Source organism: Plutella xylostella, chromosome 16, assembly GCF_932276165.1.
Source record: "Plutella xylostella chromosome 16, ilPluXylo3.1, whole genome shotgun sequence".
Lineage (NCBI taxonomy): Eukaryota > Metazoa > Arthropoda > Insecta > Lepidoptera > Plutellidae > Plutella > Plutella xylostella.
This window is the reverse complement of record NC_063996.1, coordinates 3,322,998-3,346,622: the sequence shown is the minus strand read 5'-3', so window position 1 is coordinate 3,346,622 and position 23,625 is coordinate 3,322,998. Positions and strand designations below refer to the sequence as shown.

Sequence of the window (23,625 nt, the reverse complement as noted above, 5' to 3'; positions counted from 1 at the left end):
CTGATTACACGACAGCTCTCGTGCGTTTGTTTTTCGTCCGTAAACAGTAACCCTCCTGTCATTGATAGTGACATAGATGAAAGGTTATGTTGGGGAAACGGAAAGAAATGAAACGTCCTGTCGACCAACCGTCCACTTGGCCGTCGGAGGACGGTTGCGAATTACCTAAGAAGCTATTTCATCATCAGGTGCCGGGATCCCTAATCAGGGACACACGGCTCAAATTTTAGATTTCCACTCTGACCGGTCCTGTGCCACGCCTTCGTGCCAGATAATGTCAAGGGCAACTGCCTCCTGTACATGAAGCTATTCACATATTAACTCCGCAGGCTACCTGTTCCGAGAAGACGGCAAGCAGATGGACGACTTCAAGCCGGCGCTCATTCGCGGCGTGGAGACCAGCCCCGGCAGCGCGCCCGACGCGCAGGGCTGGCGGAGCACGCAGTATGAACGGGTAAGAGACTATAAACAAGTATTCTCGAACAATTAAAAAGTTCCATCTGTCATTGCCGTTCCATATGTCTCTGGAACTTTTCCATGGTTCGCGAGTATACTTACATCAACATCATTTAAATTTGCTATTCCACCAGAGTTGTGCTATGTTACGTGGCTATGGATGCGTTTCCTAACTGACTATGGCTATATTATCCATTCCAATCATACCCATTCCAGTTAAAATAAATAAATATTTGCTAAGATAACGTTAGCAGGCTTAGCACATAAAAGGAGAGGTGAGAGAGGTGGAAAAAGGCAATGGAAAATTTGCAGTTATCAACTCATAGAATAGAATAGAATACTCTTTATTTTGCACCATTAAAGACAACATTACAATTCACAACTTACATACATAAAATAGTACAAAAAAGGCGGCCTTATTGCTTAAAGCAATCTCTACCAGACAACCTTTGGATGGAAGAAACAATTTTAACATAATTAATGGGAGTAGAGGTGCAAGGTATACTACTTAAACAGTACATACTATATAAATAAATAAAACAACACAATATAAAATATATATATCTATACCTATAATAAACTTACATATTATATATTACATAAACTCGTTTACATAAATACATAAACAAATACTTACTACTTATATTTATAATCAACTGTTCAGTGAATTCAAATAGTGTATCCTGACCCTATCTTTGAATGAGGCAACATAAGGTGCACGTTGTATTTCCTCGGGAAGAGCGTTCCAGAGTACCACTGCTTTGATCAACTCATGTACTTACATGAAAACTAATCTACACCATAAATTCTGTTACCCATTGTTTTTAGGCGTATTTATAAAGTCTAATTTCAATGAGAAAGAGGCCCTCTGTTTCAGCTTCATGTCAATATCTCCAGCGGTGGTATTTTTTGGCTCCAGTTGAAGTCTTCTGAAAACTATTTCCGTACCTCTATCTGCTACTAAACATGACAAAGCACAGACACATCAGCTAAACTAATTCATCAACATTAATTTCCATTCCAGTCAGTCCAGAAAGAGACGCTCTCCCTCCGTCTCATGTGCATGTCTCCAGCCGTGGTGTTCTCCCAGCTCTCCCCGTGTCGCACCGTGTTACTAGCCAGCGGCACTCTGACGCCGCGCCACAGCCTGGCTTCAGAGCTGGGGGCGGCTTTCCCGCTGCAGGTCAGCCCCGGACACGTCATCGCCGCTGACAGGGTAAGCGCTTGATTGCATGTCAGCAAGAGATGAAAGTTGTGATACAAGAGTCTGGCTGTTTTTGGTCTATGTAAGTCAATTAGTGTAAACGCAATGCAAATCTTTTGTCATTATTATCATATCTCTTCTCCCAAGGAGCGCCACAATATTCTATCTATCTCTATTATATTTCTCATCCTAACCTACCGCCTACCGCCTATCTTAGCAAAATCTTTATTCCAACTTTTTTTACCCGCGACAGTATATGCGTTTGGGGCGAGAAGCCGTATGTGCGTTAGCATATTTCCGCCGATAATATTAACCATTATTTGAATTGTATTGCATTTATCTCCCTCCTGTGTTATGTATGAGTATTACGGTGGTGTTAGGTTTAGGCGGAACAATTAAAGCTTTTCTCTATTTATTTTCCAACCCCATTACCGACCCACAGGTATGGATAGGCACACTAACAACGTGCCCCAACGGCAAACCGCTCGAGTGTAAATCAGCCGCTATGAACCAAGTGGAAACCCAGGATGCGCTGGGGCAGTGCGTGCTGTGGAGCTGCCAGGTCGCGCCGCACGGGGTGCTCTGCTTCCTGCCCTCCTACATGCTGCTCAATAAGCTGCAGAGACGGTAAATATAGCTTCTATCAAGATAAATTACACCTGTATCTGCAGTTTTCCTATAAATAATGTACGAATGCCTCATAAAGGTAGGATCGAAGGACTTAATATGGCGACAGTCCTTCGTACGATATGAAATACACCCTAAGGTTGGGTGTCTTTAAATATCTATTCTGTTGGAGAATAGACTCCAAAAACAGCACAATCCAACGTAGTATGCATCCTAATATAACACAGCTGGATATTTATACTATAAAAACAGCAAAATAGAACGTCGAATCTACCCTTATATAACACACTTGGTCTCACTACTCTTTCGAACAAGTAGCCGCCATGAGCCAAGTGGAGACTCTTGACGCGCCGGGGCAGTGCGTGCTGTGGAGCTGCCAGGTCGCGCCGCACGGGGTGCTCTGCTTCCTGCCCTCTTATATGTTGTTGAAAAAGCTGCAGAGACGGTTAGTGACAAACACTAATATCACGAGAAATTACACCTGCAGAGCTGCATCTGTCATTTTTATAAGAATTTGTGGTACGAAAGGGTCGAAAAGGTAGGTTCGAAGGACCGAAAATGGCGAAAATGTTCCATACGTGAGGCACTCCTTATGATATAAAATACACACTAACTAAAGTCTTTAAATAATAATTCCGGCCAAGAATCGACTCCATAAAATCAGTAGTTATGTAACCATCCTTAACTGTATATTTAATTATTGCAGGTGGCAGGAGACGGGGCTGTGGCGGAAACTAAACGACGCCAAGAATGTGTTCATGGAGAGCCGCAACGTCAAAGAGCATAACGAGATTATGGAAGTAAGTTTATAGTTTTTCCCTATCACATTTGTTGCATTTGAGGTCATAGATGCCCGTGAAAATTAATACTCCTATAACGTTGGAACTCACATACTTATTGCTGGCGAAAAGTGGCAGCAAGGGACCCTGTGGACTCGGGGTTTTTTTTTACTATTTCGGAGTTTTCACATTTTAAGTTGTTCAATGTCTCAGGCGTATTCACCACACAACGAAAGCATCACTGATATTAATAACCTTGTAAATATTTCAATCCCTGTTATATCCATATTTATTGCATATTTCAGGAGTACTACGCCACCGTGGGCACCCCCAAGGGCGCACTCCTGTTCGCCGTGTACCGCGGGAAGGTGTCCGAGGGAATGGACTTCAAGGACCACCAGGCTCGAGCCGTCATCACGGTCAGGCTATTTACTATTGTGATAGGTGCTTGAACATGTTCAAATAAACTCTCATATATAAATGACTCATAACTTCTAAAAGTACTTCGTATAGTGTTGTAAGAATAGTACAATTTCAGGAGTAAAACCCACATAGTTGAATATACATAGACATAAAGCGAGAGGCTGTGTACCTGTACGCTTTAAGGACACGCTTAACCTGATTAGGCATAGGTACCTATAACGCATAAACCGCACACGGATTTAAAGAGTTAAATGTTGAATTACAGGTGGGCATCCCATACCCCAACACGTTCGACATGATGGTCCGTGAGAAGATGCAGTACAACGACCGCCACACCCGCGACAAGCAACTACTCAGCAGCAGCGAGTGGCTGCGAGTGCAGGCTTACAGGTACGCTATATATTGAACCACCGACATTCCCCACGGCCCGGGGAGTCACTCTCTAAGTTTCGCAGCGCTGCTGCGCAAGCCACGACTCTATCTCCTTGTTTTAAACGTGCGATTGCACGATAGCTCTCTTTTGTTCGTTTTTCGTCAGTATAGAGTATCGTTATCGTTAGTTATCGACGTTGATGAACTCTATTAATGCGCGTTTCACCAATCATAGAGCCGTATTTATGGAGAATCGATATAGTGACGTTTATCTCCGTCGATAACGGACCCGTGCAGCCAACCATAGTTAAGTTGTTGTGGTTTTTAACATATTCAGTCAGATTCATCATCATCACAATCACAACCCATCACGTCCGTTCCCCACTTCTAGTAGGGCACTTCCTTCACTGTTTCAACTACGGACGCTTCCATTACCATAATAATTGAATCTATTTATAATCACTTACTTCATGAACGTACAACCTCAATGATATATACTCACCGATAATTATTTAACAAAATATTATTGAAATTATTACAGTTACACTTAAGATTGATTAATTAATTCAATTTATTTGACAAAAATCTTGTACAACTGACATGTTATAACTAATTACATAAATTAGTATTTCAGTACATTTATTCAATGTCCGCAGAGCTCTGAACCAAGCGGTGGGTCGCTGCGTGCGGCACCGGCGCGACTGGGGCGCCGTGCTGCTGGTGGACGCGAGGTTCACGCAGCGTTACTACACGGAGCACCTGTCGCAGTGGGTCAACAACTTTGTGAGTACCTAATGTACAGTCAGCTACATAAGTAGCTATACACCTTGAAAAACTACCTACTAAACAAAAGGTTTGTTTGAATAGGCAGTTTGTGAGTTTACAGGGTACAACAGTGTATAGCTACTTATGAAGCTGACTATACTTACCTACTATACCAAGTGGGTGTAAATGCTGAGCGCTGTGCCAAGGATGTGAGTGAGATTTAGAACTCTACGAAGTAAATAGTTTGTTAGATCTCACGGCTGATTCCCATAAACCCCCGAAACGGGGTGAGTAGGCAGGAAGGAATGAATAATATCCTTAGAGTTCTGAACCAAGCGGTGGGTCGCTGCGTGCGGCACCGGCGCGACTGAAGCGCCGTGCTGCTGGTGGACGCGAGGTTCACGCAGCGCTACTACACCGAGCACCTGTCGCAGTGGGTCAACAACTTCGTGAGTACCTAATGTACAGTCAGCTACATAAGTAGCTATACACCTTGAAAAACTACCTACTAAACAAAAAAGGTCAATGTTTGAATAGGCAGTTTGTGAGTTTACAGGGTACAACAGTGTATAGCTACTTATGAAGCTGACTATACTTACCTACTACACCAAGTGGGTGTAAATGCTGAGCGCTGTGCCAAGGGTGTGAGTGAGATTTAGAACTCTACGAAGTAAATGATTGGTACATTTCACGGCTGATTCCCATAAACCCCCGAAACGTGGTGAGTAGGCAGGAAGGAATGAATAATATCTGCAGAGCTCTGAACCAAGCGGTGGGTCGCTGCGTGCGGCACCGGCGCGACTGGGGCGCCGTGCTGCTGGTGGACGCGAGGTTCACGCAGCGCTACTACACGGAACACCTGTCGCAGTGGGTCAACAACTTTGTGAGTAAAAACACCTACTATACCAAGTGAGTGTGGGGGGTCCGTCTATACACAGTGACCTAAAGGGCTAGTACGGGGCGCATTTAAGAAATGACAAAAGTTATCCGTCGCGGGAATGAATTTGAATTCAATGCCTTGATTGGCAATGTCTGAATGTCTGCTCTATGTCTATGGGGGAAGTTTCAAGAAGATGTGTGAGCTCGTTAAACACTCCGACGAAGCTGGTGCCACGCAAGAGGTATATTTTGTTAGTTTTGCTGTTTTTTTTAATGTTAATATCTTGGCAAGCGTGGGGTAACGGAAATCCCCGAGTCTTGAATGTGATCTATTTCATGCAGTAGAGTATGTAAGGGTTACATTTATGAACGTATGATACGAGTAAGAGAGGATTCATAGTGCATTCTTCGAATAGCACGCACCATTGCTTTGGTTTAAAGAAATGCATATTGTAATCAGCAATTTAATTTGTTCCTCAGCTGGGCAACAACCACAACACATTCGAAGAGCTTGTGAACAGCGACAATGGTCTAGAGAGGTTCATGCAAACCATGACAATGAAGGAAAAAGAAGAAGATGCCTTATAGCTGTGTATATAAAGTTGAGAATACAACAGGAATGTTTAATTAAACCTTTATAGAAAATTGTGTTATCATGGAACCAAAATTGAGAAGTGTGTAGTATTTGGCTGTGTTAAATAGAAAATGTATTTTATAATTTTATTTTGTATGTTACAAGAATTATGTTTGTTTTGTTGTGAATAGTGCTTCTCGTTTTTAAGCGATTTATATGTATTACATCAATCATTATAAAGCCGTATGATTTGAAATATTTAGTATGTATACGTAGTATGTTACCTTGATGTAAAATTAATATGTTTACCCCCGATAGAGACGGGAATGGAAGTTTTAACATTTTAGTTTCAACAAATAAATAGTATTAATAAAGAAACTGTGTTGTAGCGTAAAAAAATCCAAAAAAAAACATTCGACTGTGTTATGTGATTGAATCACTAATTTGTAATGTTTGTTAGGTGCCATAGAAAGGGTACATAGGTTTTGTAAGATTTCTTTCATAATACATGTCAGACTTTCGGACATTATGTAAATTATGTAAGTTTGTGATAGTCAATAAGTTAGTAATTTTAATAATAATTCATGCAGCATTTTGTTTGACGACGACGACTTATAAACCTTCTACAAACTCTTTTTTAAGTTATATATAGATATAGGACCAAGTAAATTTAGAAAAGTTATTGTCTTACTGGTTATAATAAGCACAATAACATTTGTGGTTAAAAACTAAGAGCTTTCTATTCTAGCTGATTTATATAAGAGTTCCAAGATATTTTTCTAAAATACAAGAGCAATGCTGTCATGACGCCGCGGGTTACGGCTCTAAATCAACCAATCACAGTGAGGCACCAATACGACCTCACACTCTCCAATGGAATACCTACGAGTGGGAGGGAGATGAGTATATACGCGGCGACGTCACATAGCAGTACTGTTTTTAGCCCCAAGGCTTTAGTTAGGGCAATACTCGAAATAGTAATTTTAATAGATTATAATTTCTGTTGTAGGTACTAATGCTAATCATCTATACTGTTTTTTTTTAAAACCTTATTCTATGTAATACAATGCGCATTTTAACCAATTTCACAAATAAAAAACCTATTTTAGTAAACAGTTTAATTCATTACCACTAAACTAGTAATAATTTAAAGACATCATCTACTTACAGTTATCGATTACAAAAATATACGTAATTTTAATAATCACAGCGTATTAAATTTGCTAGAACTACTTACATGATTTAACGAGTATCACATGACGGTATTTCATGAATGATAAATATTGAGCATAAACAACAATACCTACTGTCAAGGAAAAAAATATATAATAAGGCAACATGATGGTTCAAAAATGCGTTCAATTATTAAATATGTATGTTTTAAATCAGGTTCCCTTTGCATCTTCCTCTGGTGAACTTCTAACTTTTGGTTTCTCTTGCTCCTTCTTGTTCTTGTTCAATCTGTAACAAAAAGTTGCAACTGTCAACTTCTAGAATCAGCAACACCACAAAATACATTCAAGTTAAACGCCTAAGTAGCGTATATGGCGGCTTATAGCGAGGAATGCGGATTCGTGCCCTGGGAACGCAACATCCCGAAACTCACTCTCCCACACAACAACCAAATGGTGGTCGTAGCTCAGTGTACCAGGATTATGCTAGAGGACAAAATCCTAGCAAAAGCGGAAACCATTAACGCTACCTGGAATAGCTGGACGATGCCCACCATCGCTTGGGTGAACGGGGTACCTGGATGTGGGAAGACAACCTGGGTGGTAAATAACTTCGATGTGAGCAAAGACACCATTATCACCACGACAACTGAGGCGGCCGTCGATATACGAAACAGGCTAGCGCATAGGATCGGGGACATGGTTAGAACTAGGGTACGTACGATGGCATCAGTCCTAGTAAACGGCTTTAGAGAACATGTCGGATGCCAACGCCTGATAATTGACGAGGCCCTGATGAACCATTTCGGGGCAATCGTAATTGCCGCCCGCCTGTCCCGTGCCAGTGATATTGCTCTAATCGGAGACATCAACCAGCTACCGTACATAGACAGAGAGAACCTATTCGAACTAAGGTACAGTCGCCCAACACTGGTAGCAAACATCACCCAGGAGCTGTTGTGCTCATACAGAAACCCCATGGATGTTGCATACGCCCTAAGAGAAGTATACTCAGGCATATACGCAGCCACAGCGCGTATCCAATCCCTGCAGCTGAAAAGGTTTACAGACGCAGCAATTCCAAAATCCCAAACCAACACTCTATTCCTGACGCATACACAGGAAGAAAAAGAGACCCTGACCAGCCAAGGGTTTGGAGAAGGAACGGGATCACGCGTCTTAACCATACACGAAGCACAGGGATTGACGTACGAATCCGTCATTATCATAAAAACAAAAGACAAAATAAAGTTGCACGATAGCATACCTCACGCAGTAGTGGCGCTGTCGAGGCACACCTCCGCCTGCACCTACTATGCGGATGACACCGAGGACGCTATCGGCAACCTCGCTAAAACGGCAATAACAGCACCGAAGAAACGGATCCTCGAGTACAACCTAAAGATGGCAATAAAAAATCGGGACAAAGAGGTCGTTGCCCAGCAATCAAGGCTTTTGGCAACGCAAAATGGAGCGGAATAGGAGAATTTTGATTTTAATTTTATATTGACGGCCAAACAGTATTGCATGTTTTTTATAGTTTTGTTATGTATAGTATATAGCATGTATTGTATAGTTTTGATATGTAGGTATTGTATAGTATATCATGAATTAATATTATCTGTATAAGAACTAACCAATAAAATTAAGATAGTTTTAAGAACACTGTCACACATTAACACCAGGCAAAACAACAGCGATGACAAAAGGAGTGTGTGGCCACTGACAGGCGTCTGTTAAGTTCTCTGAAGACAGCTGACACTGGCCCTACCCTTCAAATGTTTGTTGCCATTATAATTGTAAGTGTGACTGTGTGAAACAAAGAAAAAAAAAAAAGAAAAAAAAAAAAAAAAAAAAAAAAAACAAGAAATGCACAACTGGGGGTTTTTAGTCGGTTAAAGGCCGACACTACCTGGGTCCCCTTCCCAGGTGTCTGTGTAGATTTTCCTCCAGGAGTGCAAAAAAAAAAAAAATATTATTAATAATATATAGGTATATATATATATATAAAAGATAAAATATATATATTATAAGCTTCCACATTGAGTAGTGAGTAGTTAAAAGATGAAGATAAAAAACAACCAAACTCTCACAATATATTGATCTCTCAAAAAGGCACGGACATAAAGTCTGTGGAGTGATAATAAAATCTTAAAAAAAAAAAAAAAAAACGCCTAAGTAAGTACTTATAATAAAACATGTATCGTAATGAGGGTAATATTGAAATAAACTAAAAATATCAACTAGACATTCAAAATCGGCCGTTAAAAAGTCTCAAAATTTGTCCGTCTCAAGTTCACCAATGACAGTTTACTTACAGACTAAGGCAGCGTTCCCACTCTCTATGACTCGATACTCTAAGGGTGAGGCCCCATTGGTAGGTAGCGTCGCGTAGTCCCAAACTATTTAAAATTTTAAAAATTTGGCATCGACGACGCAAAGCACCAATAGGACCTACACGTCAGCAGAAGTTTTTTTTTATTCGAACGAGTACAATGAGCTTAATACCTCTCAGTGCAGTGGGCGCGGCGCTGGTGGCGGTGTAGGTGCGAGCGGTGTGGGAATGTCTTGCCGCACTGCTCGCACTCGTGGGGACGCTCGCCCGTGTGGTATCTGTCGATATAAATCTAAGTTATAGCACAGAATAATAATAAATAGTTATAGTCAGATTCGTTTTATATTTTTTTCTGGATTTGTAGTAGTGTCTGTATATTTACTACTTACTTATTCAAAGAAATAATATCTAAATGGCTGTTTCTTAATCGGGAGTAGGAAAAAGTATTGTAAATATTGCGTGACGTGGGTCTGTCGGCCATTATACATACCTACATACTAAATGGATTGTCACAAAATTTGGTAGGCAGTTAGGGAGGGGGAAAGGCTATATTTTATCCCAGGGGAAAGCTTTAAGTCGAAGCGAAGCCCTCGGGCAACAGATAATTTCCTCACAACCACCTAACCTCACACTACACACACATTTTCTCTACTAACCTGCTATGCACGACCAGGTCACTCTTCTTGAAGAACTTCTTGTCGCATCGGGGCGCGGTGCACGCGTGTGGGCGGGACAGGTCGTGCGAGCGGGCTATGTGGTCGCGGAGCTGTGAGGATACAAAATACAAATACAAAAATTGTTTATTGTCTTAACAAAGATTTCTTATCAACTAGTAATTTGAAGCCTTCTTTTAGGCGTTGGAAACGCCTGTGCCAGGAGATTCCGCTCTTCCTGTATATCATCTAGTTTAAACGTTTGTGAGGAGGACATTAGGTGGTGTGAATAAAATACTGTCTTGCTTGGTAGCCTTAGGTATGATAACTGTGGGGGGAGCACATTAGGTGGTGTGAATAAAATACTGTACTGTACTGTTTATTTACGTTAGCCAAAACACCTGTGCCAGGATACTGTCAGACTGCCTTGCTTGGTAGCCTTAGGTATGATAATAGTGGGGAGGTCAATTTTGTGTTTAAAATATTGACGAGTTTCTGGGTAGGTATTAAACTAGGTATGTACTCTGGCAGGATAGGGTATAATAGTGTGATTTGCATGCTTGTAGGAGTCATCAGGCGACGTCATGTGATATCGCCAACTGTCTTGTCTGATAGACGCTTGATATAAATTGTTTACCAGTGCGTTTTGGGTTATTATGTATGTAATTTTTTGGTTTTAATCTTTAACAAAATGGCGTCGCGTTAGTTCAAAATGTATAACTAACGAAGCCATCTTCGCTCCAACTGGGAGTGCTTGGCTCACCATCCACGGCTGCGTGTACACCCGGCGGCACAGCGCGCACGGCAGCGCGGGCAGGGCGCGCGGCTCGTGTGCGCGCGCGCAGTGCTTGTTGAGCGTGGAGCGGTAGCTGAAGCGCAGCCCGCACACCCGGCAGCGGTGCTTGCGCATCGACGCGTCGTGTGTGCCTGAGGGTAGATTGATAAAAAGCTTGTTATAGTATGTACCGACTAGTCTGATCGGTTGGAGGTACAGAACCCCTATATAATGTTTTCTATAATTTTCGCAACAGTCGCAGGCAATCAGAGCATATTATTATGTGCAAGAAGAAGCCTTGAGAAACACTGATATGATTCCTATTCCTTATGTAATTACTAGCTGTTCCCGTGACCTTCGGCTACGCCTTAAAAAGTTTTCCCGTGGGAATTCCGCGATAAAAAAGTAGCCTATGCGTTCTGTCAGCTAACTCCATACCAAATTACATTAAAATCGGTTCAACCATTTTGACGTGAAGAGATTACAAACATACACACACATACTTACAAACTTTCGCCTTTATAATATTAGTAGGATTTATACATACAAAACAATATAAAATACAAGAAGAAGAGTTTAAACTTACCCATATGCGATTGCCAGTTCTCTTTCCTCGCAAAGACTTTATTGCATTTTCTGCAAACAAATATGACCTGCTTCTTCACTTTGACTTTTACTTTTTTCTTATTACTGCTATCTGTTGCTTCACCAGGTACAACATTCGTCGCATCCTCTTTAACCTCTGGTATTTTCAATACTATTGAGCATTCATTAGTGTCTGCTTCTTTCATCTCCTCTTTACTTGATCTTTCAACTTCATCTACATTATCCTCATTACTTTCATCTATCAGTTCAACATCAATATTCAGCATGTCACTTAACTTTTCTGCGTCATATCCACTGTTCAGGCTTATAATAAAAGTGTCATCATCTTCTGTTGAAACATACTGGACATTGTTTTCGCCTATCAATTGGTTTAAATTCATTGCTAAGTTTGTACTGGCTTCTAGATCAACATCACTTTCGAATATTGTTGAACACTCATTGACTGATACTGGGTCTTGAGTGGATTCTTGTGTATCTGTAGTTCCGTGCAAACTGTCTGCTTGTTCAGCAAATTCTGGGACATCGTGTATAGCATTTAGAAGTTCATCAGGCAAATTGTTATCATTGTTCTTGACTTGATACAGAGCGTTCATGAGATCATGGTCCATCCCGCGCGCCGCGTCAGCAAAATCAAACAGAATTTCATTTCTTTCGTGAGCTCCATAATCTATATCATTTGTGTTGAATACTTGGCCAGGATGAAAGCTATCGAAGTCAATATCATTGTAAAACAGCTCATCATCTAATGTATGTAGCTGGTTCATTTCTTTCATAAACTCAATATGCATTAGGTTATCGGCAGTGGTTGTTTCAGTTGTATTAAAATTATGACTTTTATCGAAGATAGCGACATTCAGTATTTCACTCTGGCTAGCTTGCTGGTTGGCGATGGGATAATCGTCTTCTACTGATAGAATGTCGTCTACAATATTATCAACAGTACTTTTCGCTTCATTTTTTTGTGTAACTTTTTCTTCAGGTTTTGTTTCTTTAACTGTATCATTGGTATGAGTTTTGTTGCTCTTCTGATTTGAATGTTCACTGAAACATAATATGTGATGTTTTATTAAATTGTAGCTGAAGTTTTACAAAGTTATTGATTAATTGGATTTAATTTTCATTTCAGTCTACACACTTAATCTTCATAACATATAATATTTCATTTCATTATTTTTATGTATTTATATCAAGTCTTACCTGATACAATGCTCCACCAGTTCGCTCTTGTACTGGAAGATCATGCCACACTCGCGGCAGTGGTTCTGTCGGTTGCCACACTTGGGGAATGTGGGAGCTTGACTCTGATACTTCTCACAGTTCTTAGTATGTCGTGTCAGTGATGGTGACTGGAAGAAAATTTTTGTAAGGAAGTGTTTATATTTTTAATGGGCTTTCCTTGTCAACAATATATTTAATTTAAAATTATACTGTGTTAATAAAGTATTTCAGAATATGAAGGGAATATCATGAATTAAAAAGATTATGTAGTTATTGCATGCAGGACCACAGCGTGATAAGTGAAATTTATGGTATTTTTCCTGCTGGTAATGAAATTCAAAATTTTGTCCTTATTCCCAATGCTTTTTTGGCTTATATGGTAAAATTTAATAAGTTTACTTGTTTAAAAGCGCGGCCACAGCCGTAACAGCGGTATGTTTTCTCATCACTATGTGTGGTGAGGTGACGGTTGTAGTTTGATACATGGTTGAACACCTTCCCACAAGTGGCACATTTATGTTTCTTTGCTGCTGTGCCTGAAATAAAAGGATAGTTAGGTAAATTAGCTGAAAGATTTAAAAAGAAAGTTTCATAATTAATACAGATATTTCTTTTAAAAATTCATACCTTTATGGAGAAGACCATGGATCTTTAGATCTGATAGTTTTTGGAATGCCTTTCCACATTCATCGCATTTATGTGGCCTGAAAACAAAACAACATACAAATAATTATAAATGTAGGTATATTTCATGTTTTTTTTTATGTCATTAAGATATTATAGGGATAGCTTTTCTATTGTTGCTACATCTAGATACACTGACATTGACATTGGTCATGGTAAGAAATATACATAAAATTAGGATCTTTAAGGCTGGCTGAGCTGAAATTAAGGGGATATGACTGTGCAAAGGTTCCACTCCAGAGAGACACACACAAGAGATTGTCCCCCTCTCTGAATAGTATAGAATAGATGATCTTAAACGCACAACCCACCTGTAGTTCAGATGCTTGACAAACAGGTGCTGCTGAAGGCGGTACAGAGCCTCGAAGGCGGACGGGCACTGCTGGCACTTCCACACCTTCTCCAGCGGCTTGTGCGTGAGAGAGTGCTTCATCAGCTGCTGCTTCGTGGAGAACCGCTGGTCCGGACATTTATCTGAAATGTTGGTATTATTTGTGTGATGAGGATATGAGGGGATCATATGGTGGCAAATGGATAGAGATTGCTCAAGATAAAAAAAATAATTGTGGCTTGAACTAAAGGAGGCCTATACTACACATTTGAAGTCGAAAATGGCTAAGAAGGAAAGAAAGCATGTTGAAGTTTTAGATTTAGAAGTTTATGTAACATATGTGAAATGTGACATAATGCATTCAATCAATATATGTGTGTGATTGTATCAATGGTTAGACTTCAATATAATAGCAAATATTGGTCTTACTTTGAGATCAACAGAATAAAAAGTTAAATACTTTACTAACTTGTCAATAACCAAGCTTACATCTTACACAAATTTTGTATTTATTCACTTACCACACACCCAGAGTCGCAAATTGTCCTTTGAGTGCACTCTGAGGTGGCCATAGTACTTCTTGGCGTTATCAAACTTCTTGTGACAAATCTCGCAATGCAACGTAGTGGGACCATTCAAGTCAGGCTCTTCCAGTGGATCATCAGTCGAGAGGAACTGCTTTAAGACATCTTCAGCCTCCAACAGTGACCCTGATGGCAGCGAGTGGTGAAAATCACTCTTCGTACTGAAGGATATGTCCCCATTATTAGCGTCCCCAAACTAAAACAGAAAAGGGGTTACATTTTGATGGTATGGAAATTCGGTTAAGTACTAGTAAAAATTGGTAACGGATAAACTTACTGGTAGACTGAAAAAGGACAAATTTGCGTCCATATTTGAGTCCTTAGAAACGAATTAATTAAATTATTTACAACAAAATAAACATTATTACAACCACACAAACTTTTTTGACAAATACCTAACATTTTCTATTCTTTCTGTCAGTGTCATGCGATGGAGTGAGTCGAAGTGAGTATATTATTATTCTGAGCAATAATTGATTCAATCGAATACAGTAGAATCGAATAAGTAGTCGGTGAATCGTATTTCATGTCAAATTTGACAAGCGATGGTACATCACTTTGATCAGCTGTTTCGTGAATGTCCCCCTTTGTTTACTATCGTACATCGTGATAACATTATCATAATGTTGATAATGAGATAAAATAACAACAGTAACTTCACCATATTCGACATTTTAATCATTTATTGTAGTAGACTATATCTCGTTGACATTATGTGCATAATTTTTGCATACCTGGGGAGCCATGATCAAGATAGTGATTATAGTTTGGTGTTGGCAAGTAACCGGGACGAGAATTATGATAGACCAGCGCTGAACGCAGCACCTTGGACTGAAGACCCTACCATTATCGGAGGTTGGTTATAATTTTGCACTAGAAAACCCATTGACCCTTTATATCCTACCTAATTTTTTGGTAATAAAGTACTTACTTATTTATACTAAATCATAAACTTTTTAGGTCGAGATATGGCAGAAGGCTGTGGAAACGGCTCATGGATGGTCATCTCTCCTCAGAGAAAGATACTAGGACTGCTGCTTAATCTTCCAGGAAACCAAAAAGAACATTCCAAAAGTAATATTCAAAATACCAATACTACCTAAGTTACCTCAAGAAATAATAGTAGAAAATAAGATTAATGTCTATATTAAATTACAGGCAGAGGAAAAATCGTTGAGGACTTGGTAAAACATGATTGGGGCAGTGTTGAACAATATGTTGACTCTATAAAAGCATACTCCAAAACTACAAATGACTTTGCTCTGATCTCTGCTGACTTTAGGTAAGGTATGTAATATAAATTAATTCAATTTAAACTTAATAAGATACCTAGTTAGATTGTTATAATTTTTTGTACCAGCTTAGCCTGTACATTTTTACAATTTATCAGTGAAAATAATATTTTTCAGTAAACCTGAACCTATAGTGCAAGCCTTCAATAATGTGACTAACAACCTAGAGACTTGCAACAGCACCTATCTGGGCTTCGGAAATAGCCTTCCAGATGTACCTTTGAAGAAAGTGGAGGCCGGCAAGGAACGGCTCAGGAATATCTGCCCCCGATTGTGCAAGACATCACAAAAAGATGAACTAATTGATGAGCTCATCACCTTGTTAAGATGGGATCAAAGGTATGTTAATTAATATCATGAATGAACAATTTATAAGTGTTAGTTTAATCATCATTTTTGCTTTGCTGTAATCAGATAAAAATAGATAAATAAAATAATAATAAAATCTAATTTCAGACATCTACCAGATGCTGAGCTCCAGAGACGAAACCCTAGAGCCTATGATCTGTTGAGTTCCGTTTTTGTGTCAGTCCCTGCATTTAGATATGGGACAAGGTTAGTAAAATTAATATTTCATTGTAGGTAACTATTGTTTCTCTTAGCATAAGTAACATTAAAATATTCCCAAAATGTTTCAGAACACACAGCATAGTGTTAGTGAGCAAATCAGGTCACACTGACTTTGTAGAGCTGACTATGCAGCCTCCCATTGACCCCTCCCAACCGCAATGGACTAGAACAGACTTCCATTTTGAACCTTGAAGATGAAGAGATGAGAGCCTATCAATATCGTGAAATAATTTAGTACATTTGTTATACATATTTGATTTTATTAAAGTTTTGTATTCATAACATACTGTTAATATGAATTTATAAAGTTCTTTGTTACAGACCATAGTGTTTATTTACTTGTTTCCACTTAACTTAATACAACAAGACAACCAACAGATATTACATGGACCAATTTTCAACTCTAAATTTTGTAGGAACAGAAAATTCCTCATCTTGCTCTAACACACAGGCCAACAGCTTTGGTACATTCAGAAGTGTACCCGAAATTATGTGAGGGAATTTACTTTCCTTTTTTTCTGTGTAAGTGAAGAGTAGTCTTTGGCTGATATAGTCTCCACTGAGGGACACATTGCCGACTTCAACATAGCTGACTAATGACGAGGAGTACATCTCCACACTCAGTCTCAATGATTCCCACGACAATAGCTTGTCAGCTGGTACATAGCTCAGTCTGAAATGATAGCCAAGTTCTCCATAAATAGTTTTTAAAGTCTCAGTGAGGTCTTGTAGGAGTTGTTCTAGTTCATTAGAGTCTTTGGCACCCCCAAACATTTGAATGACAGAAGATTGGCTGACATGGAACAAGCTGTCTTCATCTGACGGTGCTGGGACGTACTGGCGGCCCATTGAGAAGTATTTAAAAGGCAGGTTCTTTGCATTGATTACATTCTTAGCATGGTAAGCCATGTAGGATGTCAGCGAGCCACCCCCAGTGAGGTGAAGCCGGCTATCTACATTCACTTTGCTATCTTCAGTGTGATGCAAAATGAAGCTCTTGTCTGAATCAGTGTGATCTTCACCGCAACCTTCAATAATAACACTTTTCACAAAGTCTGGATTGGAAAACTGTACAAATCCATTTTTCTTGAGTGCCTCACTGAAGTAGAACTTGGCTCCTAGTTCAAATATTGCTGCATCGCCAGTCAGATAGTAGTTTTCGTTTTTCTTGAAGTTGATAATGCCTAAATCTTTGCCTATTTTTAAGTGATCCTTTTTATTTGAAGGTGCAGTGAGATGTGTGTGCAGTACTACGGTGTCATCAGGAGTGAGGCGGTGCAGTGAGTTTGGCACCGCGAGGGCCTGCACCATCGCATTCTCCTCTGCAGACCACAGTGGCACTTTCAATTTTTTTAGGTTGTCTTTGATCAAATCATTCTGTATTTTGTATTTCTTAGCAGCTTCACTCTCAGGGTCAGTTTTCATGAGTTGGCTTAGCTCCCTGGATATATCAGCTCTTTTCTTATCATAGTCCAATTTCCTTTGTTTTATCTCCTCGTAAAATGACCATAAATTCTCAAATTTATTCAAATCATATGTTGATTTTCTTCTAGCAATTTCATTTTGTAGGTCTTTACGATTTTTTATGCGCTCAATATCAATATGAGGAGTTATATACACAAATGTATCAGTTGCTTTAGAACCATTTATAAATAGAGCTGAATGCCGAACATTCAACTTTTTAAAACTTAAAATATTATTGAATAGTCTAGCTTTACGTAGCATCATCAATCTTTTGCTTCTTTGTGGGGCTAATATCTTCAATCACAGTGTCTCCGTCCTGGTCTGTGGCTACTGGCTTTTCAGTATTCTGTGTAACAATCTTTCTTTTCTCTGCTTTTTTGAAATTGCCGTATCCAGCGGCCCGCTCCGACTCCTCTATGCTGTACGGCTCTAGTTCTAGTGCTTTTAGTCGCCGTTTGTGCACTTTCGTCTTAAAGTGATCCTTCAACGCTTTGTCATCAATGAAGTAGCGCGCACAGTGCAGGCAGTAATGCTGTGCAGCTCCAGGAAGGTCCAAGTCCACACTCTGGTTCAAGAGCTTCTCAGAATTCTCTGCAAATTATCCATAGGTTAGTTACAAAACATAACCTAAAACTAGCGTGTGCCTATACAACGGCAAGTATGTTTACAAACCTTCTTTCAAGTCCACGTCTATCTCATCTAAATCCTTCGTCCTGTTACGAACTCTCCAACGACGTGCTAAATGAGTATCACCATGATGATACTTCTTGCGTTTGTATGGCATAATAAAAATACTGAAAATTACTGAAATTGAAACACGCGATGACAACAACGTCACCGTCAAAAAGAAAGAGTGAATGAAATGAAATGAATGAATGAACGTCAGTATGACATATTAATAGGTTAGCCAACCTAAGAAAACACAAATACTCTGTGTCTGACTAGTTATTCTTCTGAGGTAACAGTTCGTTCACGCGTTCCGATTTACGGATCTTGCGTTATCTTTCAAACTCAGAATAATAATCGATCAAGCGGCCGAAGCGGCATAATAATAATTATCTTATATACCGTTGTGAAATGGTGGTAGAGTAATATTTTGACTATTACTACGATATTTCATTTCGAAATGAGTATACCTAGTTAATGAATCAAAACAAACAAACACTCACGCCTTGTACTAATGTACTCCCTTGCGGGGTAGGCAGAGGTGCATTGCTGCACCCACTTTTCGCCAGTGTTGTTATGTTAGTCCCAATGTAATAGGGGGCGGGCCTATTGCCATTTTACGGGCACATCCAAGACCCGAGAACAAATATCTGTGATTAAACAAATATCTGCCCCAGCCGGGAATCGAACCCGGGACCTTCGGCTCAGTAGTCAGGGTCAATAACCACTACGCTTAATGAATCACTGATCAAAAACTTGTAACGATAAAAAGGAAGCTGTTGAGTAAACTTTTGTATGTTGTTCTATTTTGGTGCAAATAAAGAGTATTGTATTGTCTACCATACCATACCCTACACGGGAGCTTTCTTAATTTCTAAAAGAGCGTTAATAGTGCGAGGTGCTGCCTAGCCAGTAAACTGTAGTAGTCGCATGTGGGCCTCACACATTGCTTACGACTGTAATCCCCGAAGGGGTTGTATTCAGAGGTGATTCCCAAGTCACCCGCTTTTAGCTACACATTTAAACTCACGTGACAGGGTGAGGAGCCCTATCGACGTACAAGCTACTCGTAACTGTGCGAATTACTGCAGTACAGCTCGGAAGGCAGACTTGCACGCTAGCTAGCAACTGTGTAAACCACCCATAAAAGGTAGTAGTAGCCTGAAAAACTAGCCTGCCGCCTGGTAAGTATAACATAGGGTTAAATACGCTGACCATGGTAGTTTAAATAAAAAATTAAATACAGGCAAAATATATAATTTATTTACACTTTAAAAACATAAAATGCTGGTATGACAAAATCTTATAAAGTGGTACTTTATGTAAGTTTAATAAAATGAGAATTTTGGAAAATAATTATACATCAGTAATATAAATTGTTCCTAAACATTGGGATAATATAATTATTTTAACTTACTAACAAAAGATGAAATAAATATATTTTCATGTAATGTAAAAAAAAGATCCCGACGAATTGAGAACCTCCTCCTTTTTTTGAAGTCGGTTAAAAATGCTGGGGGCTGACAATGTTTTAAAAAGATTATACACAAACAAGTCTTAGGTACCTTAATTTTGGATAATTTCATACAATGATATGAACATGTTACAAGATAATAATGTGTAACACTTTACTAACATAGTAATTTCGAGACAGTCCGATTGATGATGTAACTCAGGTAAGGGTCGGTTCACACTGGCTGCAGATACACACATTGCATTGTTAATATTATGTTACTATTCATTATTTAGATATTGCATCAATCATCACTTTATACTAAGTTTTTTTTAATTAAATTTGACCCTTACTGCACTTGCACTAATTTATAGTCCCAATTAGCAATACATTCCATACAATCATCAAACGCTGCCATGTACCACACAACCTTAGTTAGTGAGTACACTAATGGTTTTAATATATTTTGTTGATTCAATATGAAATTAATTGATGCTTTGATATTTTAGCCAACATAAGTGACACCTACCTAAGTCCCTATGCTAATGGTATGTTTCAATTTACACAATAAAAATATTACTTTTAATACCAATAACATACATAAATACTACTAGTACATTGTTTCAAAATTATAATACTTTCCCTATGTAAAATATACCTATCTTGATGTATTAGCTTCAAGAAATCAATGTTTATGTGATGAATCTGTAAATGACCACTGAATCACACCTTAGATTAATTATTGGAATAGAAAGTAGAAATTAACGATAACTTTAGTGGTACACATCTACACATGAGTACCCGCTCCTTACACAACACTCCATCACATAAATGTTGACAAAGAGAGTACAATCATATATTACACATTAACTATGCATTCAGCTCCTAATATAAAAGGTGGAGACAAGAATTCCACATTCATTACACCGCTCATGAGAAGTTTCAACCCGACACTACATCAAATTATTGTAACCAAACTGTTTATTATTGTGCATTTGTTGATGTTGCCAATAACTGGTATTCACAAATATACTAATCACATTTTCCCTTTGCCACTTACTATCAGAGCACTGCTAATCTGCTAACCTGTACCTGTATGTGCTAACATGAAAATTTCATGATACAAGTTGAAAATGGCTTTCACAATACCATGACTAATCCCCATTAAACAGAATTCATGTGAAATACCAAAGTAAACATGATATAATTAACAAGGAGTGTGTGAATGTATGGTCAAGGTCTGAACCTCCGCTTCAGTACTGAAATAAGGCCATCACTGTTAACTACCAAAGTGAGGTTGCCAAAGAGATCATAATACAAATACTCAACTTACAAAATGTTAAATTTCATGAGTGTACACTTATTGGTGCGGCTGGTGTGTGTGGGTTGTGCACAGGGGTCTCCTTTGAGCATGTCCTATAGAGTCCCGGCGACCGCCCGGTGTATCTCTAGGAATGGCAGCAGTTTTTCTTCTTTGTTTTGTGTGCCTTCTTCAAGTTCACTGTGTCGTTTGATGTAACATTCTGTCGTTCTTTCATTTCCAGTTTCGATCTTAAAACCTGTAAAGAACAAAGAAGAGGAGCAATTTATTTGTGTCTTACAAGTATTACCAGTTTTTTTGTCGTCATGTCAGGTTTTTAATTCTTTGTATTTAGAAAAACATGTACATTATAGCAGTTTAAAAAGTGTTATTGATAAGTGTTTTTATCTTTCACGTTTTATTACTTAATAAGTTCTTTGTCTGTCGTAATTTAACTTCATGCAAGGCTGCCCAAAATTACTACAGAACACAAAAAAGGACATTAAATTTAATTTATGCAACATACTTTTGGTAATTACATTCTAAACATAATACTGCACTTACATCACATCTGAAAGTATTTGCTATGGTTTTAAAATGGTTAAATTCTGTATTTTTTATCCTTCATACAGGTTTTTTCAACTTCACACACTTGGAATACTCAAAAATAAATACAATAATGATAGAGCAGTACATACTAGCATCTAGCCCATACCTATAATTTTAATTCATTAAGTTAAAATGACAACCAGTACATTCTACATCTAAATTTCTGTAGCATTTTCATAAACCAGCAACATTAGGAAGTGGTTCATTATCAAAGCTTACATTCCTGTATAAAAACTGAATACTCCATCCATGAGTCACAGTTCAGAGTCAGACTAGTGAGTAGATAATTACCATTTTAGTGATAGTGAGGAACATTTCCTCCACATTGATGTTTTCCTTTGCACTGGTTTCAAATAATGGGATGTTCATTTGGCTCGCAAACCGCTGGGCATCTTCCGTGATTACTACTTTCCGCGATGGACAGTCATTCTTGTTACCAACTGTGGAATGAAACATTGAAAGGTCAAAATCATGACTCATACTTACAAGAGATAAATAATAAACAACAGATAAGGTAAAAGTCAGTGCAATGTTTGGTCTAAAAACAAATAAATTCATATAAACTGAAACTTCTTATCATTGGACTGATTTTTTTAGTTTAATGTTTACAATTTAAGATATAATAGGTTGTTTGCACACAGAAGTCTACATTAACATAGACAAATGAAATCAAGCCATGCAGAGTTTGCAGCAAATTTCTGTTATTATGGTATTTGATTCAAAGTCCATGTACAAAAAGAGAACCAAGTATGGACCAGCTAAACTGTAAACAACAACAAGCTCACCTAATACTTTGTTGACCACATCACAGTTTTGTTCGATCTCGTGCAGCCATCTCTTCACGTTGGCGAAGGACTCCCCGTTGGTGACGTCGTAGACCACGATGACGCCGTGCGTGCCGCGGTAGTACGTGCTGGTGATCGTGCGGAACCGCTCCTGCCCCGCCGTGTCCCATATCTGCAGCTTCACCCGCTCACCATTTATTTCTAACGTTCTTATTTTGAAGTCTACACCTATCGTCGTAATGTAACTACCGGAAAACGTGTTGTCCGCAAACCGCAGGAGCAGGCAGCTCTTCCCGACACCTAAAACATAACATCATCAATGAGAACCGATGACTAAATTGCTACAGAAGTCGTTGGAGTAGGAAGGCCTCGCCCACTCACCACTGTCACCGATTATCAGCAGTTTGAAAAGGTGATCAAACTCGCGCGACATTGCTTGTGTATTACAAAAATCTATTTCCTTAATAGGTCATGTGTCCACTAATAATGATAGATATCGATGTAACACCACTCTATCCACAGAATTAACAATCAAAAGCATGCCGTAAATCGTTACGTTTGCATTTACAAGTCCGCCATTGTTAGACGAAAATGACAATTGACAGGACAACTGTTGTGCATAGAGTAGCTAGAGCTTGAGATTTTTTTTTGTTCGCTCAGTGATACCATCTAAAACCTAAGAGCCGCCGCACACTTTGGTATTTTTTAATAGTATTTAGAAGTGACTTAAAATGTTTCATTCCCTCCTATCAAAGCTAGAGCCAATCAGCCATTTCTTTGTCCCTGTAAGGTGTCATGTGACATGTGTGTCTATTGTGAGTCGCACATGGAGCGAAGCGCGAGGCCTTTATTATTCTGAAGGGCAACGTATATACGCGGTTCGAACGCGTGATACTGAAGTCGGCTTGATCGAAAAAGTCAACCAATGAGCCCGTTCGAAAACGAAAATTTATGGAGGTTTCATTTGTTGCCTGTCCTGTGGGCATCCTATGGGTATGGGTCTGACCTAGCGAACCTATTTCTATTTAGAAATCTATTATGTATTCATT

The 23,625-nt window shown here is 39.0% G+C and overlaps 6 protein-coding genes across 8 annotated transcripts in view; 2 read left to right on the top strand and 4 right to left on the bottom strand.

Annotated features, from left to right (window-relative positions):
* LOC119693872 (Fanconi anemia group J protein homolog) overlaps nt 1-6,098 on the top strand; it is a 63,013-nt gene extending 56,915 nt beyond the window's left edge. For all 3 annotated transcript variants that reach the window (XM_048626611.1, XM_048626612.1, XM_048626610.1), the window contains 8 exons: nt 330-454; nt 1,481-1,672; nt 2,103-2,287; nt 2,994-3,087; nt 3,372-3,485; nt 3,755-3,879; nt 4,518-4,644; nt 5,986-6,098. In XM_048626611.1, coding sequence (XP_048482568.1) covers nt 330-454; nt 1,481-1,672; nt 2,103-2,287; nt 2,994-3,087; nt 3,372-3,485; nt 3,755-3,879; nt 4,518-4,644; nt 5,986-6,093 — 1,070 coding nt within the window. In that variant the 3' untranslated portion in view covers nt 6,094-6,098. The remainder of the gene's footprint in view (nt 1-329; nt 455-1,480; nt 1,673-2,102; nt 2,288-2,993; nt 3,088-3,371; nt 3,486-3,754; nt 3,880-4,517; nt 4,645-5,985) is intronic.
* A 1,084-nt stretch (nt 6,099-7,182) lies between these two features.
* Nucleotides 7,183-14,861, bottom strand: LOC119693889 (gastrula zinc finger protein xFG20-1). The gene is made up of 11 exons (XM_048626613.1): nt 14,715-14,861; nt 14,375-14,633; nt 13,834-13,996; nt 13,466-13,542; nt 13,238-13,374; nt 12,818-12,966; nt 11,601-12,661; nt 11,003-11,166; nt 10,243-10,352; nt 9,760-9,864; nt 7,183-7,540 (listed from the first exon to the last, which is right to left on the bottom strand). Exons 1-11 carry the CDS (start codon nt 14,745-14,747, stop codon nt 7,465-7,467), a joined length of 2,334 nt encoding a protein of 777 aa, XP_048482570.1. The 5' UTR covers nt 14,748-14,861; the 3' UTR covers nt 7,183-7,464.
* A 158-nt stretch (nt 14,862-15,019) lies between these two features.
* On the top strand, nt 15,020-16,622 carry LOC119693800 (transport and Golgi organization protein 2). Its single transcript, XM_038118340.2, has 6 exons — nt 15,020-15,292; nt 15,398-15,511; nt 15,596-15,719; nt 15,847-16,068; nt 16,186-16,284; nt 16,368-16,622. Exons 1-6 carry the CDS (start codon nt 15,151-15,153, stop codon nt 16,489-16,491), a joined length of 825 nt encoding a protein of 274 aa, XP_037974268.2. The 5' UTR covers nt 15,020-15,150; the 3' UTR covers nt 16,492-16,622.
* LOC119693890 (serine--tRNA synthetase-like protein Slimp) lies at nt 16,539-18,027 on the bottom strand. Its single transcript, XM_038118825.2, has one exon. It carries the CDS (start codon nt 18,025-18,027, stop codon nt 16,681-16,683), a length of 1,347 nt encoding a protein of 448 aa, XP_037974753.2. The 3' UTR covers nt 16,539-16,680.
* On the bottom strand, nt 17,934-18,626 carry LOC119693801 (zinc finger protein 593 homolog). Its single transcript, XM_038118341.2, has 2 exons — nt 18,436-18,626; nt 17,934-18,354 (listed from the first exon to the last, which is right to left on the bottom strand). Exons 1-2 carry the CDS (start codon nt 18,545-18,547, stop codon nt 18,014-18,016), a joined length of 453 nt encoding a protein of 150 aa, XP_037974269.2. The 5' UTR covers nt 18,548-18,626; the 3' UTR covers nt 17,934-18,013.
* Nucleotides 18,627-19,963: 1,337 nt separating this feature from the next.
* Nucleotides 19,964-23,184, bottom strand: LOC105394218 (ras-related protein Rab-35). The gene is made up of 4 exons (XM_011566085.3): nt 22,958-23,184; nt 22,577-22,876; nt 22,083-22,231; nt 19,964-21,441 (listed from the first exon to the last, which is right to left on the bottom strand). The coding sequence occupies exons 1-4, from the start codon at nt 23,007-23,009 to the stop codon at nt 21,331-21,333; spliced, it is 612 nt and encodes a 203-aa protein (XP_011564387.1). The 5' UTR covers nt 23,010-23,184; the 3' UTR covers nt 19,964-21,330.
* Between the last annotated feature and the right edge of the window lie 441 nt (nt 23,185-23,625).

Coding starts and splice junctions, on each gene's coding strand:
- LOC119693889 (XM_048626613.1), bottom strand. CDS start 14,747: ATGGACGCAAATTTGTCCTTTTTCAGTCTACCA. Junction 13,997..14,374: donor TTTGCGACTCTGGGTGTGTG/GTAAGTGAATAA, acceptor CCAACATTTCAG/ATAAATGTCCGGACCAGCGG. Junction 9,865..10,242: donor GACCTGGTCGTGCATAGCAG/GTTAGTAGAGAA, acceptor TTATATCGACAG/ATACCACACGGGCGAGCGTC.
- LOC119693800 (XM_038118340.2), top strand. CDS start 15,151: ATGTGCATAATTTTTGCATACCTGGGGAGCCATGATCAAGATAGTGAT. Junction 15,293..15,397: donor AGACCCTACCATTATCGGAG/GTTGGTTATAAT, acceptor TAAACTTTTTAG/GTCGAGATATGGCAGAAGGC. Junction 16,285..16,367: donor GCATTTAGATATGGGACAAG/GTTAGTAAAATT, acceptor AAAATGTTTCAG/AACACACAGCATAGTGTTAG.
- LOC119693890 (XM_038118825.2), bottom strand. CDS start 18,027: ATGATGCTACGTAAAGCTAGACTATTCAATAATATTTTAAGTTTTAAA.
- LOC119693801 (XM_038118341.2), bottom strand. CDS start 18,547: ATGCCATACAAACGCAAGAAGTATCATCATGGTGATACTCATTTAGCA. Junction 18,355..18,435: donor AGACGTGGACTTGAAAGAAG/GTTTGTAAACAT, acceptor GATAATTTGCAG/AGAATTCTGAGAAGCTCTTG.
- LOC105394218 (XM_011566085.3), bottom strand. CDS start 23,009: ATGTCGCGCGAGTTTGATCACCTTTTCAAACTGCTGATAATCGGTGAC. Junction 22,232..22,576: donor TGTGGTCAACAAAGTATTAG/GTGAGCTTGTTG, acceptor TTCATTCCACAG/TTGGTAACAAGAATGACTGT. Junction 21,442..22,082: donor TCCTCACTATCACTAAAATG/GTAATTATCTAC, acceptor TGTTCTTTACAG/GTTTTAAGATCGAAACTGGA.